This window comes from Trichosurus vulpecula, chromosome 2 (assembly GCF_011100635.1).
Source record: "Trichosurus vulpecula isolate mTriVul1 chromosome 2, mTriVul1.pri, whole genome shotgun sequence".
NCBI lineage: Eukaryota > Metazoa > Chordata > Mammalia > Diprotodontia > Phalangeridae > Trichosurus > Trichosurus vulpecula.
The window spans coordinates 380,181,597-380,200,802 of NC_050574.1; the positions used below are offsets into that span (position 1 = coordinate 380,181,597).

The 19,206-nt window shown below is 36.9% G+C and overlaps 1 protein-coding gene across 1 annotated transcript in view; it reads right to left on the bottom strand.

Annotated features, from left to right (window-relative positions):
- Positions 1–1,134: 1,134 nt before the first annotated feature.
- The window catches only part of DSCAM (DS cell adhesion molecule), a 776,379-nt gene continuing 758,307 nt past the window's right edge, over positions 1,135–19,206 (bottom strand). Inside the window, exon 33 of the mRNA XM_036744150.1 lies at positions 1,135–1,475. Coding sequence (XP_036600045.1) covers positions 1,135–1,475 — 341 coding nt within the window. The remainder of the gene's footprint in view (positions 1,476–19,206) is intronic.

Here is a 19,206-nt window from a genome sequence, read left to right on the forward strand (position 1 = left end):
ACCCTGCGCCCAGAGAGCAATATGGCATGGTAAAAGAGAGGTCAATGAAGGATAATTTTAAATATTCGTATAAATGCACATTTTATTAATTCTAGGAAATTCTGCTCATCATGACATGATTTATTTTGTGATTAAATCAAATCACATTTGTTACAAAAAGATTCAAAGTCTCTGGTGTGCACACTCAGAGAGTGAGTAGTTTTGTGTTACACCTATGCGCAGATCTACACTTGCCTATGGTGCCCAACTGTCTTGTCTTGGCTCTTCTAATCCTCAAATGTGACAGGAGTTCAATACGGGGCCCTTTGGCCTGGTGCAAATTACTTGACATCAGGGATTGCATTTTCTCTGTGTTGTTTATAAATTGAAGTGGTGCCCAGAAGAGTGTATAATTAGTGTTGCTTTTCATTTTGCGTCACTAAATAAGATGCCAAATTTAGTCTTAATCATTTAAAATAGAAGCATAACTAGGAAATGCCAGCATACATCAGAACCAGACAACTTTTTTTTTGTTTATTTCATTTAGACAAAATGCAAAGTTTCTTGTTAAACTAAAAAACAAACAGAAAGGAAAAACAAATTAACACTTCCCCTCCCCCCCTTCACAGACAAGACTCATTCTAATTAACGGTAACAACGGCAACGACAACAACAAAAAGCTCAATTGAGGACCAATTTTCTAATTGGAAAAAAAAGTGTGCAAACATGATTAAAGACTTCCTGTTCCCCTAAAATCAATGTCCCTTAAAATCCACAAATAAGGTGATTACCCCCTGTTTTTCTTTAATCTTGTGTGATTGACTTCCAGTCAGAATGTTTTGTTTGTCCCCCATGCACTTTGTAGAAAAATCAGTAAAAATTCAACATCCTGTGAAGGTCAGAAAACCGGACTTCTTTTACCCAAAAACATCAGATGCCCAGTCAGATGAAGCTCACACTCAGACAGAAAAAAAGCAGGGGAGTCTTTGAAGTATCTGTGGTTTCTTTTTTTTTTCTTTTTACCTTTTTTTAAAATATTTTGACAATTTTCTTTAATTATAAATATCGGAATCCAGTTTTTTTTTAAAAAAGTAGCTTTAATTGAATTTGTTTTTTAATTGTATTTACAGCCACTGTCCAGCCATACTCTGCTTGTTATACCAAGGTGTAAGATTTGGCATAGGGGTTGTTGCCTTTTAAGTGGCCTCGAGAGTCTAGCAGTGATTCTTGAGAGCTGCTCATTTTAGCTGCCTGTCCCAGCTCTACTCCTTCTCTCTGAGGTAATGGGGCCACAGCACCAGCTTGCCATGACTGTCCTTCTCTTGTGGATGATGCCTCCATTGGAATGGGCTCCAGGACTGTGGAACACTTCAAGGTTCGACTTTTCTGAGGTTCCAAGCAAGCCTGTCCTAAGTTCTGCTCTCTGCTGATGCCTGGGGCACCTCGATTTAACAAAAAATCCATTCGAAGATAAGGAGGCAAATGAATGAGGTCACCTGAGAGCAAAAACAGAATAAACAGGATGTTAGCTCACAGTATAATTAAAGTTCCCAGATAGAATATCATTGGTGCCTCACAAAGTTGGGTGACATCAGTCCCATCTGCACAGATCAAGCGATATAGTGGTATTTCTCCACTATACACGTGAATAATAGATGCCTCTTTGCTACTGTTTAATCTCCCAAGACTTGTAATTTAACCCAGAAGATAGAGGCAGCCAGAGTCTTTGGAACATCACAGCAGAAAAGAAAAACGGATTCATCCTAAAGATTCAAAGACCTGCAGAACATAATAATTGATACTATTAACATCTGAGTCAATCAAAGGAGGGACAAAGGGTTGGGAATGATGAACCAACAAGATGCCAAATTCCTGAGACCTCGAAGAGTGCCAAAGCCTCATTTTACATCTACTTTATCTTTTTTAACACAGGTGTAAGAACAATGCTACTTGCAGCTGTGGTAGGGGTGTAAGACCAGTAACACCAGCACAGAGGAGGGCTGCTAGCACAGATTCTTTGATCTGCTTTTCTAAAGGAAAACAACTTTAAAGGGGTCAACGATCTTACTTTAATCAAACATATATATCTGTATATATCTATCTATCAATATATATCTATATCTATATCTATCTATATATATATGTATATAGCATTCACTTAGTTCAGGGGAAAAGTCAGCACCCTGAATTTCAGAGAAAATACAAACAGAAATTACAAGCAGAAATTATATAAACAGAGCAAATACAAACAGCAAAGACCAAGAGACAGGGTTTCCAATTATCTGACAAAAAGCAATACATACATAGCTACTAGAGAGAGAAGCACCAACATCTGGGTTTTTCAAAGCCTGGGGGCTCCTTAATGGCCACCCAGAATCTTATCTGGCTACATGTCACATGAACACTCTTCCAACAAGTAAACCCCAAAGCAAAACGCTAACCTCAGATTATATATACCCTTCTTTGAGATTGGATGGCATCATAACCCTTGTGACCCAGGCTCATGTGACTCAGGATTCCATGTGACTCAGGTTCAAAGCAGGTCACATAGGCCTATTAAGGGGTGAGGAAGATCTTCAAATTGCATTAACATTACAACAGGGAAGCTACAAAGTTGAGAGTAATAATAAGGATGATAATGAAAATGATAATAAAATAGTGGTTATATTTATATATGTCTTTGAAGGAAAGGGCATATATGTACATACATACTATATATATATATATACATACACATACATACATATGTGTATTTGTGCGTGTATATCTTTTGAGCCTCATGGCAACCCTATGATACTTCAGTATCATACATATTCTTTAGATGTAGAAACTGAGGTCCAGGTAGTAGTCACATAATCTATAGTCACATAGTAAGTACCAGGTCTTGGGATTTGAACTAATAGAGCTGTAGAAAGGAAGTCACACTAATGCACTATGGTCAAGCTATGGCTTATTCCAACTATTCTTGAAAACAATTTAGAATTATGTGAAAAAAGTCACTGAATTGTTCATAGCCTCTGATTACAGATTCCAGCATTGAGTACATACTACAGGGGAGATCAAAGAATGAAAAGTCCCATTCGTATCACAATATTAATAGCATCACTTTTTTTTAAAGCAGCAAAAAACCTAATAAACACAGAAGCCCTGGAAACAAAGTGGTTGCTCACTGATTGGGGAATGAACAAATTGAGACATAAAAATAATGAATCGTAAGAATCAACAAATGTAGAATTTTGAAATGCTGAAATGCTACAGAACTTTTAAAAAGAGAAGAACAAAACTGATCATCTGCAAAATGCATTTATGACTAAAGTGATGTAAATTAAGTATGAGACAAGCAGAAATAAAATTAAACACAATGATCAATCTTGATTACACAAAATTAATCCACCTCTCTCCTTTTATTTTTAGGACATCTGGTCATTTTCTTCTCTGCTTCTGGTTTCATGAGGATTTCTCAGATGAGGGGCCACTGCCTTCTCATTCAGAGTGAAATGGATTTTCTCATTACTCTTTTAGTTTAGGCTTTTCTGCTACAATTTTAGGACTTTCTCTTCACCTAGTTGAATTACATTTCCAATCCTTCAGCTCCACGTCTTTAGGAAATCCTGCCCCTTTGATGGAGTTTTGATTGTGAATAGTATTCTACCATCAAGTTCTCTTCTTGAAAACTTGTAGTAAAAGGTAGGGGTCTGCTTCTGCCCCAGTTAAACCCAGAAGGCCTAGACATGTTGATGGAATCAAAATAAAGTCAATATGAATAAGTCCTTGATCAACATGAAAGGATCCTAGGGGCTTCGGTCACTGAATGAAAATATCTCGTCATTGGCTGAAAGAGAATCAAGTAAACCAGCCAGTCAAGTGGTGGCCAAATCTAGCCCTTAAGGACTCCTGTGAGAGAATTTCTGTTGTGGTGAGGGGACAGGGAGGTGCGTAGGGAGATTTTGACTCTCTGTTTAATTAAGTTAGGTCAAGCAATGTGGAATTCAAATTTGTGGTGGTAGCAGTGTCCACTAAGACAGCAATGACTGATGGCAGTGCCTGTATTGGAGCTAAGTAGCACATCAAGAAAAAAACTTGCCATTCTGAGGAGTGGAAAATTCAGGGTTTGCTAATTCATGGCATTCAATAGGTACCTGCATCTAAAGAGAACATCATGAGGGCACCAGAAGGGGAGAAAAGGATATCCAGTAACCAAGAGATGTGACTTTACTCTTTAGCTACATTTGGCTACATATATTTCTAAGTCTGAGCTCATTCTTCCCAGGAACCTTATGCGTGCATGGGAAGAATGTGCCCCCTTGTTTGGGAAGTTATTTCTATACCAACTATTCTTGACAAACCTGCTTAGTAAATGCCCTTTTCAAATGCTAATTGTCTGAGTGATGGAGACTCATGAACAACAGTGCTAGAGATCCCATTGACTCTCAGGCTTACCACTTAGATCTGAGGGAGCAGAAGTAACTACTCTCTGGGGACATAATCCATCAATGTAAACCAGAGTTGGGAAAGTAGTCCTGGGGAGGTTCCTTTATTTCTAATGTTGCTCTTTATTCTTTCTTTTATTTCTTCCATTGAGCTTGTCAATCACCTTGATATTTTCCCTACAATTCTCCTCCTGTGGACAGTATGCCATCTTTTTTTGTTGCTTTATTTGTTCAGACTGTAACCAGGGCTATTGGTGGGCATGCTCATGGTGGGCTGTCTTTCCTGCACCTACCTGATCACATGTGTGTGACTCAGCAGTGATGTAATGGGGCACTTTGAGACAGCACTCTTATGGGCCATCAAGCAAGAAGCGAATTTGGAAAACATAATGGTGGTCACTGGATTGAAAAAGATCCCAATCCTAAAGAAGAGCAATGCCAAAAAATTACTGAACAGTTGCATTCATTTTACCACCAGCAGGATTCTGCAAGTTAGTCTTCAGCAACATGTGAACCTAGCTACCAGAAATGTAAGCTGGTTTTCAAAGAGGCAGAGGAACTAGAGGTCAAATTTCCAACATTTGCTGGATTTTGGAGACAGCAAGGAAGTTCCAGAAAACCGTCTACTTCTGCTTTATTGACTGCACTAAAAGCCTTTGACTGCATAAATCCTAACAAAATGTGGCAAGTCCTCAAGGAGATGGGAGAACCAGATCATCTTACTTGTCTCCTGAGGAAGGACCTGTATGTGAGTCAAGAAGTAATAGAACCAAACATACACAGCCGGTTGATTTAAGATTGGAAAAGGAGTACAACAAGGCTGTACATTGTCACCTTATTTATTTAACTTATGTGCATCATGCGAAATGCCAGGCTGGATGAACCAAAAGCTGGAATTAGGATTGTCAGGAGAAATATCCACAATATCAGCTATGCAGATAAGACCACTCTGATGGCAGAGAGTGAAGAAGAATTAAGAAGTCTCTTGATGAGGGTGAAAAAGGAGAGTCTAAAAACTAATTTGAAGCTTAACATCAAAAACACCTAAAACCTTGGCAACTGTTCCCATCGCTTCCTGGCTTCCTGGGCTCAAAGATCACTGCAGACGGTGACTGCAGTCATGAAATTAAAAGATGCTTACTCCTTGGAAGGAAAGCTACAGCAAAAAGCAGAGGCATCACCTTGCTGACAAAGCCTAGTCAAAAGCATAGTCAAAGAAAGCGATGGCTTTTCCAGTAGCAATGTATGTCTGTGACTGTTGGACTACAAGGAAAGCTGAGCACCACAGAATTGATGTTTTTTAAATGGTGGTACTGGAGAAGACTGTTGAGAGTCGCTTGACAATTAAAGTAACTAAATTATTCAAAAATTAATTAAGGACAAATACTGAAGCTGAAGCTTAAATAATTTAGCCACATAATGAGAAGACAGGACTCACTGGAAAAGACCCTGATGTCAGGGAAGGTTGAAGGCAAAAGGAGAAGGGGAAAGCAGAAGATGAGATGGATAGACAGATAAGGAGAGTATAACTATCACAATGTAGAAGAATTGGAAGGGACCTAAAAACCATCCAGTCTAAGCCAAACACACCAAAAAAGTCCCATCATCAAATATCCCCAAATGAAGTTAACTTACTGAGTTCTAATTTGAAGTCATTTTGTCAAATCATGCTGTCTTTTGCATCATTTAGCATTTCTTTTATTTACAGGAAATTAACATAGATTCCACATATGATTTATTTTGTAAATTTTTATTCCTCACCTCTGTGGATACTTCTAGGAGTCATAATGTAAGTTATAAGCGAATCATTCCTATAGTGTCAGTGTGAAGATGGGTCAAGCCATTACAGGATGGCTTTCCCAGGACTGAGCCTTAACTAGACCACATGTCTGGAGCAAATAGGACCCTTAATGGAAAGGGAATGAGCGAGAAGCTTCAGCACGTAGGTCTGAGCAGTATTATTGTTAGAAGTTTCTCTCATTCTGATGACCTAGAGGATTCTAGAGAATCAGCAAAGAAATTAATTGAGACAATTAATAGCTTCAACAAAGTTGCAGGCTATAAAATGAACATATAAAAATCACTTTCTATGTTATTGATACAAATAACAAAAGTTCAAGAGGTAATCATAGAAGGAGTAGCAAAATACTCTCAACATTTACATAGATTCAATTACATAATGTTCCTTAAAGAAACAAATCACAATGTAAATAACTGGAGTACTATTCAGTGCTTGTCATTGAGCAGTGCTAATATAATAAAAAGGTCAATATTACCACAGTTAATTTACAGAATCAATACTAAGGCAATCAAACCACCAAAGGGGAGCAGGATAAAAATAATAATATTCATTTGGAGGGACAACAAAATCTAGAATGTCAAGCGAAATAATGAATAAAGGAAGTAAAGAGAAATAGTGCTTCTAGACCTCAAACTATATTATAAAGCATAGATTGTCAAAACCACTTGGTATGTGATAATGAAATTTGGTAACCCAATGTTCAAAACCTCTGACCCCCAAATAAGTCACCTAGAAAAGAACTCCCTATTCTGGGAAAACTGGAAAGCAGTCTACCGTATTTTGACTTAGAAAAACATTTTAGATTATTCCTCAATAAATTAAAAATGGATGTATAAATTTAATATTAATGATTATATCATTAAAAATTATAAGACAAACAAGTCACTTACCTTTCACAACTATTGGTAGGGGCTGATTGTTAAGCAAACAAGGGATAAAGACATTTGAAAAGATAAAAGATAATTTTTATTAAAGCAAAAGGTTTTTGCAGAAACAAAATGTGCCTAGAATTGGAAGAAAAAACCAGGGGAAAAATTTGGGTCAATTATCCATGATAAAGGTTTACTATCTCAGATATATAGATTTTTTTTTGTCAACAGACATGTATTTATGAAATGCCATATGTTAGGTACTGGGGATACAAAGACAAACAGGAAGCTAATCCTTGCCTTCAAGGAAGTTACATTCAGTAAGTAGGATGAACATGGGTTTAGAGTCAGAGAACATGAATTCACCTGTCCGAATTGATAACATCATCAGCAGAAAGGTCTTTGGATACAATGACCATGTATGATGAAAATCTAGACTTTCTTGGGACCCTGCTGATGACAAATGATGTTGATGATGATGGTTGTGATAACTTGTGTGTCTTAGACTTCAGAAGAACCAATTGGGCTTGAATAGTAATTAAAGGGGGAGGGAAAGGAGAAAGGAACTGGGCTGGTTATCCTTTCTTTAACTCTCTCTCCTCCCCAACAACAAATCATTTATCCACAAAGCCAACCCTAATTTCCATCAAAGTATTCCCTTTGATGCTTACAACATCAATGTTCAAGTTATTTAAACTCTCTGTGACTCAATTTCCTCACCTATAAAATGAGAAAGTTGTCCACAATGGTCTCTAAGGTCTCTTCCAGCTATATATTTATGATTCTATGAAATTTCCTCTACCAATGAAGATAGGCACACCTGGGTCAGTGAGAGATTGAGTGATTTAGATAAATAGTGTGTTCCAGAGACAGATTCCGAACCCTCTTGAACAATTGCTAGTAGGGATGGTAGAAACTAGAGAGAATTTTTTAAAGGATGGAGTAGACTTGGTTGTGTTTATAGAAACCAGGGAAAGAACTACTATGTAGAGAAAGATTGAAGATTATAGAAAAAGGGGGATGAAAGTGGAGGCAATTCTAGCCTCTATGGGATAAAATTATAAGTGTGGTGTATACACACACCCTTCCAAAAGTCCCCCCATTCTTTCTCTCTACCCCACAAAATTCCAATCACACACCCCTCTAAAAGTCCCCCCCCACCTTGTTCCCCAGTTCTCCCTCCTCTTCACATCTTCAGAAGATCTTTATACTCTTCCAGATGCACACGTTTTTCTTCTTCAACCCAGATGAGAGTAAGGTTCCAGTATTACCAGCCCCTCACCCTCATCTGCTTCCTCTCTATTTAGCTATTCCTTTCACACCCTATTTTATAATGTAATTACTCCCTTTTACCTTTTCCTACCCAATTTTCTTTTTTTTTAGAATCATTCCATCATATACAAATATATGGAAATATAGATAGAAAATTAATAGACATATATAAACCCAAAAGCAATCTCTCAAGAGATAAGTGATGAAAGGATATGAACAGTTGGCAAAAAAACTCAAAATAATAGAAAACTATCAAGAACTATATGAAAAAAATATTCTACATTACTACTACTACTACTACTACTACTACTACTACTACTACTACTACTAGCAGTTGGGTAGCACAGTGGATAGTGCTGTGCAACCCTGGGCAAGTCTATAAAATGTGGGTAGCACCTACTTCCCAGGGTGGTTGTGAAGCATAAATGAGAAAATATTTGTAAAGTGCTTATGTAATGTTTATACAATTTGAAGATTTTCCCATAGGCCCATGTGACCTGAGTCACATGAGTCTGAGTCACACGGAGCCTGAGGAGCTTGCCTAACAGGTGGAGCAGGAAGGGTGGAGCAGAGCTGAGAGGGAGCAGTCAGAGCTGGGAGAGAGACAATGGGAGTTAGAGCTTGGAGAGGGAGGGGCAGTCACAGAACAGAGCAGCTAGCATGGGTGAGAGAGGGGCATTTTTGCCTAAGGGAGCTTGGTTTGTGGGAAGGCCTAACAGAGGGAAGGCTTGGGGATGTCAGTGCCCCCTGCATTGATAATGTGTATAGTTTCTTTGTTGCTATGATGGATTTGGCTTTCTGGTGTTTGAATAAATGTTTTGGTTCACCTTCAGTGGAGAGAGTCTATAATAGTTTAAGATTCAGAATTACACCAGCATATTCATAGCAGCTGTAGCAGCTGTGAGTATTGCATTGGCACTATATTTGGTGACGAGGATGGGATCATGAAATATAAAACCTCTACTTGGAGACAAGAAGGCTTTGGGGAAGGAAATGGATATCTCAGGATAGATTTACCTTCTTCCTCTCTGGCAAGAGAATGGGCTAAGAGCACAGGACTCTGTGAAAACTGGGAACCGAGGCTACAGATGGGAGCACCCAGAGATTTAGAAAGATGTTTGCAAGGAATGCCAATAGAACTGAGGAAAGAACTGGTAGGGGTGTGTAGGAGAGGCTGGGCCTTTGTAACAAGTTATCATATTAAGTGTAAAAGCAGAAATGAGTTACTGGAGGAAAAATTTCAGAAGCAAAAGGAGTTAGCTGGTTTGCAAGAGAAGCTTTCTGTGCTACAGCATTTGAGCAGAGAGCAAGCTAGAAAGTCTCATGTGGTAGAAGAGAAGGCAGCTGTTAATTTATTTCAGAAAAATAAGCAAAAAAAGCAACAAGAGGAAGGTACAGCCTGGACCTGATTGGGGCCCAAACACCTGCCAGGAGAATGCATGGGAGGAAAACAAAACAAAGAACAATGATAGATTTTGGAAGAATAGATGGTATTCCAACTAATGAGCCATATAAGATGTACAGAGAAAAGGAACTTAATATTAGACTGAATTGAGAAGCAGGAACTGCCCATACAGATCCTCCTGAATTCTTGTATCCAAGTTTGCCACACCTTAAGGGAGAATGGGAAATTGGCCAGGAAAGAGGTGCACAGCAGTGAGGAAGATAGGAAATGATGCGGTTTTGGTGGGTTAATGGACTCCAGAAACATGGCTGACCCTATATATTACTCTGCTTCTGGATATTGTCTCCTTATTTTTTTTTGGCTTTTCAACTTGTTTGCTAGGTTTGCTTCCTGCAGGTTTGGTGCCCTCTACATGTAGATGCCTGACTGCTTGAGCTGGATGTCACACTCTGTCCAAGGCTGTGCTGTGTCATCCCTGGACCTGGCATTGACCACACCCTGGATGCTGGCTAAAGAAATGACCCCTTGAATGGGACCTCTTGGGGCAGGGACAGCTCCACATCCCATTTCAGCAGGAAGTAGCTATAGAAGAAGAGTCCTTTGTCCCTTACCCCAAGGGATTTTGGACCCCATTCATTTGAGGGAGAATGATGGGGTGCTTGTGCTTAAGCCCCACCCTAAGATATTGTTTAATGTGCTTATTTTGTGTTATCTCTGTTATATTGTTGTACAATTCTGTTGATACCTGTTGCCCCTGAACTCCCATTGACTTATGTACTGTATGCAAAAGATCTTGGGGTGGAATATAATGTTAATACAATTTGAAGATTTCCCCATCCATTAATAGGCCCATTTAACCTGTCTGAGTCACATGGGAGTCTGAATCACATGGAGCCTGTGGTGGGAGGAGCTTGCCAAATGAGTGCTTAGCACAATGCTTGGCACATAGTAGACTAGCTATTAATAAGAGAAATGCAAATCAAAATAACTCTGAGGTTTCTTGAAAATTGGAAAAGATTGAGAAAGATGGGAATAGTCCATATTAGCAGGATTGTGGAAAGACAGGCACAGTAATGCATTGTTGATGGAGTTATGAATTGGCACAACTATTTCTGAAAACAATTTGAAATAAATCAAGTGACTGAAGTGTTTATGCCTTTCTATCCCAAGATTTCACTGCTAGGCATACATCCCAAGGAGGTCATTGACCTTAATAAAAGATATTTAAGTGTCTACTAGGTGCCAGGAGCTGTACTAGGTGCTAGAGATAAAGTACACATAATTTAAAAAACCCTTCTCCTAACATATATCAAAATATTTATAACAATACTTCTTATGGTAGTAGAGAACAAAGTAAATGCATATCATTTGGGGAATTATGAAATAAGTGCTGGTATATTAGTGTGATGTACTGTACTGCAATGCTACTCTGCTGTAAGAAATGATCATGATGAATACAGAGAACTACAGAAACATTTTCATGAACTGATGCAAAATTGGTGATAGGACAAATAGGTATCAATGTTGCCCTACTCAACGTCTTTCCCCCCACTCACAACATAGGTTCCTCCTTCTTCCCTCTTCCAACATAGATTAGCTTTCTCTAAAAGGAGGCAAAATAGCTGTAAATATGGGTGTGATAACTTTATTAAGTTTAGGTGCCATCTGCCTTTCTCACAGGTTGTTGTAAGGAATTGTTGTAAAGGGACCTGATATAAGGAAGTATTTCAGCTTCTTTCATCTCCATCACCAGAGAAGAAATCTTTCATCTCCCTGGGTACCTGGGAGGCTAGCTAGGAATCTGCTTTAAGGAAACCAGGTCTCAGGGACAGTTTTGTCTCCTTTTAGGCCCAGCATGAATAATATGGGTTATCAGCCTTGCCAATGCTTCCTCCCCTTTATTTCTCAGGCTGAGATTAATGAGGAACAGTTTGTTTCCACCAAGAAGGAGTCTAATATACCTTCCCTGTCCTTCCCTTGGTCTATCTGAATCTTCTTTCATATTTCCACATTATCGTAGAGAGAGAACTAAGAAAGTTCTCTCTTCCTGAGGACTTTGATGTATATCATTTATATTGTTATAAATGTTGTAAATGGGCCAGATGAGGCCATGCTGTCAGTCCTTGGATAAGATGGTGGCCTATATGAAAGTCTTAGATTGGCAATCAAGCCAAGAAATCTAGGGTCCAGCCTGCTCAGTCAAGTTTTGGATAATATCATGGATGTGTAAAACCCACAGGATTCCAGGCACAGTTCAGAACGAACTACTGATACTCACTCTAATAAGGAAGCCCAGTGTAGCTTATTGGATTCTTCGTGTTTTGGAGAATTTTCATTGCCTCCTTTGTTCTCAAGTTGGACCCAGAACAGGGTATAGCCATGGAAGATAAAGCAGGCTGTCTAGCAGTGCTAGACATAAAGCCTCATTGGACCCTTATGGTCCTGAAAGGCCCTTGAGGTCTCTGTCCATAAAGACCAGACTGAGTGGAACTTTGGGCAGGTCACAAGAGGTGGCCAAGAATAGATGATTCTTAGGCTTCTGGAGCTCCAAGTTCCTCAGAGTAGCCACTTGGTTTGTATTTTATCCCTAGCACTTAGCCTATCGCCCGGCATTTGTAAGTGTTTAATAAATGTTTGTTACATTGTCTTGTCTTATATTGCTAAATGGAAAGAGTACATTAAATGTTATGCTTTGCTAGATATCTCTGGTGTTAAATTTGTGCCCTTCACAAATAGCTGATGACTGAGAACTCCATTTCAGGGCCCAGAACCCTGACCCCCTCACTGGCCCAGTGGGCCCTCACTTAATGGACTCCTGAGGATGATTATTTTTCCTAGGTTTGATGATGGTTCTATTCAGCTACACATGACTGGACTTCAGTAGCTACTTTTTTGGTAACAGGGTATACTCTAAGGAATGTGGGTGCTGCCAGGAGGTCCTTCTCTCCTACTAGAAGGGGTTCCTTTCAATTGGTTTAGCTCCAGGCTGTATGGATGGCATGTGTCAGAGACTTGAGGGATGAAGCAAAGAAGATCTTCATCTATACTAATTCCTGGGTGGGACTTGTTTGACCGGGCTAATCTGATAGAGCTTCATGGCCATCTAAGGCACACAAGTCCCACCTATGTGGAGTATAATGGACTTGATGGATTCTTGAAGACCATGGGAGTCATCATAGCCTTTACCATAGCCTTCCCTGATGACTACACATGTTTCCATAGGTAGATAAAGAAGACTAAGTACAGAGAAGTTGGATTTCCACTGTGTCCTTAATGGATAACATTTTTGTGTTAGGACAAAGCAAACCTTTTGTTAATTGTTCAAGGTCTTTAAAGTGACTCATTTTGTCCCAACATGAAACCTGAATTAAGACGATGGTGGCATTAAAAGCAAGCAGAGTTAGGAAAATAATATACTCCATGATTACAACAATGTGGATGGAAAGAACCACAACAAAATTAAAACCGAAGTCTGAAATATTATAATAAATAAGCTTAATCTCAAAAAAGAGATTATAGGAAGCCACTTCTTCCTGCTCCTTTGCAGAGGTTGGGGTCTATGCAAGGCTGTGAAGGCAAATATTTAACAATTGGCTATTCTCAATTTTTTTCACGTGATAGACTTTTGAGATTATTTTATATTATTGACATTTTCTCCATCACTTTTTTTAAACCATAGAGATCAATAAAACAGTAAATTAAATGCTGATTTATAGTTTTTCAATTTCTAAGGCGAAAATTTAACAATGGGCTTTCAAGAGTTGGTTGGAGCAACACTACTGGGAATATGGGCAAAAAATATGCATACATTGCCAGACTTTTTTGATATGTTGATTTTTGAAACTTTTTTTTCCAAATATTTCCCTTAAATACATGATATAAAAATAAAAGGTATCAACATACATCTATTTTTTTAAAGTCTATCTGATTTTTTCCCTGTGGAATTTTCCTTCTGAAGTTTTATTTTCTTTCTCTTTTTTATTGTTACTCTAAATTTTTTTTGGAATATTACTTGTGTGAGATGGCAAAGGGAAATCAATTGCTTACTCATCTTGTGCTTTCACAACACTTAAGTGGAATTAGTAGTTGTAACTCTTAGGGTGGGTGTGGGGGGATACACAAAAGCTCTCTTCTTTTTGTCAAAATATATGTTTCTAATAAAGTCCATAACTATGAACAGATGGGACTTCATAACTATACATGAACAGGTGAATATTTTTCCTTTATATGATATTAAGAGAGAGACCAAAACAGAGAGAGACAGAGAGAGGCAGAAATGGAGAGTAAGAGAGATGCAGTAACATTTAACTATCAAAGGATTAGTTACTAGTATGTCTGTAATTTCATGTTGGAATTAGATTTAACATTTTTCTAATTTAATATTAATGTTGCAGTGTGGTAACAAACGTTTTTAGGTATTTCATTCTTCACCCTCAAACTGTAACTTCGAAACATTTTAAATAAATAATAGGAACTGGATAGAGGTGGCTTGTGTACAAGAATCGTATTTCTATTCCTGGCTTGTTATATGAGATGCTTTATATATTTTTAAAGTACAAAGACATGATGATTTTTCCACCTTATTGGAAGCCTTAACATCTGTTCTGTCATCATTGTTTGTCACCTCTCGCTGAAAACGTTTAGCATTTATTTATGACACATCTAAAGGAAAACAATATAAAACTAACTAGTAACATTTCTTCTCCAGTAGAGATTCTCAAAATTTTCTTGGGGATTCTGTAGATCTTCTCTTATGTAAAAGACACACTGTAGGTAAACATATATTCACAATATATTCACATATATTCACAATTCACAGTACCTGAAGTGGTACTGACTTAAGGTAAGTATAATACATACATACATATATACATGCATTTATACATATACATATTCTTAAAAGGAGTTTTGTTTTGAGAAGAGGTTTCAGGTCTTCTAATAGTAGAAATACATCAATATCTTGGGAAGCTGTCAGCACTATCTAAGCTATCATTCCCATCCCAAATGATCTAATAAGAGGAAGGAGCAGGTAACAGAGGTAATAAATTGGTAACATATTAAATGAAGTCCAAAAAAGTATTTTCACTTTTTATAAATTTATGATGAATGAAAAACTGGTCTTGACTGGAATTAGTGGGATAGCTTAAAATGGCTGCATCAAAGTCAGCTATCTAGGACACAACTGAGGCAAGAAGGAATTTCAAGAAGTACAACCCCCATTTGGTGAAGTAGAGAAGCACTCAGCTGAGTTCTCCCAAATTCCCCTCCAAACAACTCTAAATAATAACTCAAATAGAATGCTGGAGTGGCAGGACCAACAAAAAATTCAGCTGAAACAAATTTCCAGCCTTAGAAGGTTTAGGAGGTTGATAGGAAATGTCTTTCTCTCCAGTGTGGTGGTCAAGCTGTAGTGCAGTGCAGACAACTCTCTGACAAGCCAGGAGTGGACATTAGAGGTGATGGCATTGGCTGAAGCAGTTTTGGGAACTCTCAGCCAATAGATAGTGGTGGTGGGGTGGTGGGGATGGGACCTTGAAGATAGAACCTGATCATAACAAATTATTATGGTGACAATAAGAGAGAAGATCAAGACACAAACCCAGAAGAAGACAACAGTTTCAAACTACAAGAAGAGCCTTAAAGAAAAAATGTAAATTGAACAAGAACTCCTGGAAGAACTCAAAAAGGAGTTTAAAAATCCAATAAGAGAGGTAGAAGAAAAATTGAGCAAGGAAATGAAAGAGATGCAAGAAAAATTATGAAAAAAGATTGAACAGCCTAATAAGAGAGGCACAAAAAATATACTGAAGGAAATAATACTTTAGAAAACAGAACTGGCCAATAGTAAAAGAGACAAAAAATCCACCAAAGAGAAGAAAATCTCAAGAAGAAGAATCAGTCAAATGGAAAAAAGGTACAAAAGCTTACTGAAGCAAATAATTCTCTAAAAATTAGAACTGGACAAGTAACTCCATAAGACACCAAGAAACAATAAAACAAAATAAAAAAGTAGAGGAACATGTGAAATAACTCATAAAAAAACTGACCTGGAAAACAGTTTGAGGAGAGATAGTTTAAGAATTATCGAACTACCTGAAATCCCTGAGCAAAAAATAACTTAGATATCATATTTCAAGAAATTATCAAGGAAAACTGCCTGCTGTAGTAGAACCAGATGGTAAAATAGAAATTTAAAGAATACACTAATCATTTCCTGAAAGAGATCCAAAAATGAAAACTCCCTCCTGGGAGTTTTATATTATATCCAAAGTCCAGAGCTCCTGGGTCAAGGAGAAAATATTGTAAGCAGCAAGAAAGAAATAATTTAAATATAATTGAGCAACAAGTTCTATCAGCTTTCACATTAAAGGATTGGAGGTCTTGAAATATGAGATTTTAGGAGGCATAGAAGCTAGAATTACAACCAAGGAGAAAATATTGTAAGCAGCAAGAAAGAAATAATTTAAATATAATTGAGCAACAAGTTCTATCAGCTTTCACATTAAAGGATTGGAGGTCTTGAAATATGAGATTTTAGGAGGCATAGAAGCTAGAATTACAACCAAGAATAACCTATTCAGCAAAACTGAATATAATCTTTTGGAGGAAAAATGGATATTTAATGAAATAGAAGACTTTCAAGCATTTTTGATGAACAAGTCAGATCTAAATACAAAACTCAAGTGAAGCACAAAACTGAAAACATGAAAGAGAAATCATAAGGGAATTGATAAGGTTAAAATGTTTACAATCCTCTATGGGAAGATGATAATTGCAACTCTTAAGCACTTGATCATTATTAGGGCAGTTAGAAAGAGTAGACAGAAATAGATGGAGGGTACAGATGTGAGATAAAAAATAAGTTTAAGGGATGAGAAAGATGCATGCCCTAGAAGAAGGAGGAAGGAAGAAAAAGAATGGGGAAAATTATTTTACATAAAAGAGACACAAAAGGAAGAGTCTTAACAATGGAGGAGAAGATGATGGGTTGGTCAGCACTTTAACTTTATCAGAATCAGTTCAAAGAGGGAATAACATATATACTGAGTAGGGTATTACCCTACAGGGAATTAGGAGGGAAAGGTGAAAAAAGTGGTAGGGGGCTGAAAGAAGGGAGGGTGGATTAAGGAAGGTAGTGGACAGAAGCTAAACAATCATTTGAGGAGTCAGGGAAAAAGAGACAGAGGGAAGGATAAATAAGGAAAAATAGGATGGAGGGAAATACATAGTTAATAATCATAACTGTGAATATTAATGGGATGAACTCACCCATAAAATGGAAGTAAACAGAATGGATTAAAAACCAGAATTCAACAATATGTTGCTTACAAGAAACACATTTGAAACTGAGAAACACACAGAATAAAAATAATAGACTGGAGCAGAATCTATTATGCTTTAGCTAAGATTAAAAAAAAGCAGCAGTAGCAATCAGGATCTTAGACAGAGCAAAAATAGACCCAGTTAAAAAATAAGGAAGGAAACTACATCTTGCTAAAAGGTGCCATAGACAATGAAGTAGTATCAGTACTAAATATATATGCACCAAATGGCATAGCATCCATATTCTTAAAGGAAAAGTTAAATGAGTTAAAGAAGGAAATAGATAGTGAGACTATATTAGTGTGGGACCTCAACTTTCCCCTCTCAGAACTAGATACATTTAATCATGAAATAAACAAGAAAGAAGTTAAGGAAATGAATAGAATTTTAGAAAAGTTAGATATGATAGACCTCTAGAGAAAACTCATTGAGAATAGAAAGTAGGATACCTTTTTCTCAGTGGTACATGACACCTACACAAAAATGGACCATATACTAGGGCATAACAATTTCATAATCAAATGCAGAAAGACAGAAATATTAAATGCATTCTTTTCATATCATGATGCAATAAAAATTATATTCAATAAAGGACCATGGAAAGATGATTAAAAATTAATTGGAAACTAAATAATCCAATCCTAAATAATAAGTGGGTCAAAGAACAAATCATACAATCAATAATTTCATTAAAGAGAATGACAACAATGAGACAACATACCAAATTAATGGGATGCAACCAAAGCAGTACTTAAAAGGGAAATTTATATTTCTAAATGGTTATATCAATAAAATAGAGAAAGAGTGGATCAATGAATTGGGCAGGTTAGTCACATTTATTTCATAATTCCAAGCTGCAATTCTGAATGGTTGTTCCATTTGTATCTTCCTATACCAAGCCCAACATTGACCCTTCCTCATGTTTTATTATCTTTTAAAATTTGTATTGTGTGAGGTGAAACATCCATGCTCTTGTAATTAATATTTCTCTATTAATGATTTTGACTCTGCTTTCAAATGATCATTTATTTCATGTAAATTTAAAAAAATGTTCATATCATTTAACAGCTCTCTGGGAAAATGGCTTTTTGTGTTATATCTTTTTGTAAATTCTTTGCATATTTTGGAATCAAACTATTAACAATATTTGATGTGAACATTTTCCTCAGTCTGATGTCTCTTTTCTTTCCATTAAAAAGCTTTTTAATTTTGTGAGTCAAAAATGTCTATTTTATCTTTTATAGGATTTTCTATATCTTTCAAAGTTAGGAATTCTTCTTTGAGTAATAGTTGTGAAAAGAATCTGATATTTCTCTCTGTCTTCCTGTTCTGACCTTTTATGTCCAAGTCAAATATTCATTTTTCAGTTTATTTTGGTATTTAGTAAGATTTTGGTCTTATACTAGACTATAACAAATTATATTCCCAGCATTAATTATTAAAATGGACTTTTCCCTCCAGTCATTTATATCCTTGGATCTTCTTCTTCCTCTCCTCCACCTCCTCCTCCTCCTCTTTTTTTTTTCTCCTCCTCCTCCTCCTCTTTCTTCTCCTCTTCTTGCTCCTCCTCCTCCTCCTCCTTATTTATTCTGTTTCAGTGATCAATTATTTCTGGTATTTTTAAACTAATACTAAATAGTTCTCATGATTACTGCTTTATAATACTATTTGAGTTTTGAAAAAGCTATAACTGAATAAAGAATTTATTAAGTGCTAACTATGTACAAAACAGTGAGCTAAGCACTGAGGATGACAACAGAAAAGTAATACAGTTATGTTGTCAAGCAGCTCATTTTCTAATGGAGAAACAATATATATAGTATATATATATAAAATTATATATGTTATATATATGTTATATATATGTTATGTATATATCTATATCTATATCTATATATCTATATCTATATATATATCTATATAACAGATACAATGTTCCCATAGTCCTTGTCGTGCTGTGGCAAATGAGATGGCAATTCCTCTTCTTTAATGCCATTTCCACTCATAAAATCATATAAATTTCTGTTGTTGAACTATTTGACACTGGGCTGGAAGCATTGTTATTCCAAAATTCTTAGGTTTTATGATTTTTTTGGGGAAAATAATGTCCAGACTTACTTTTTGATC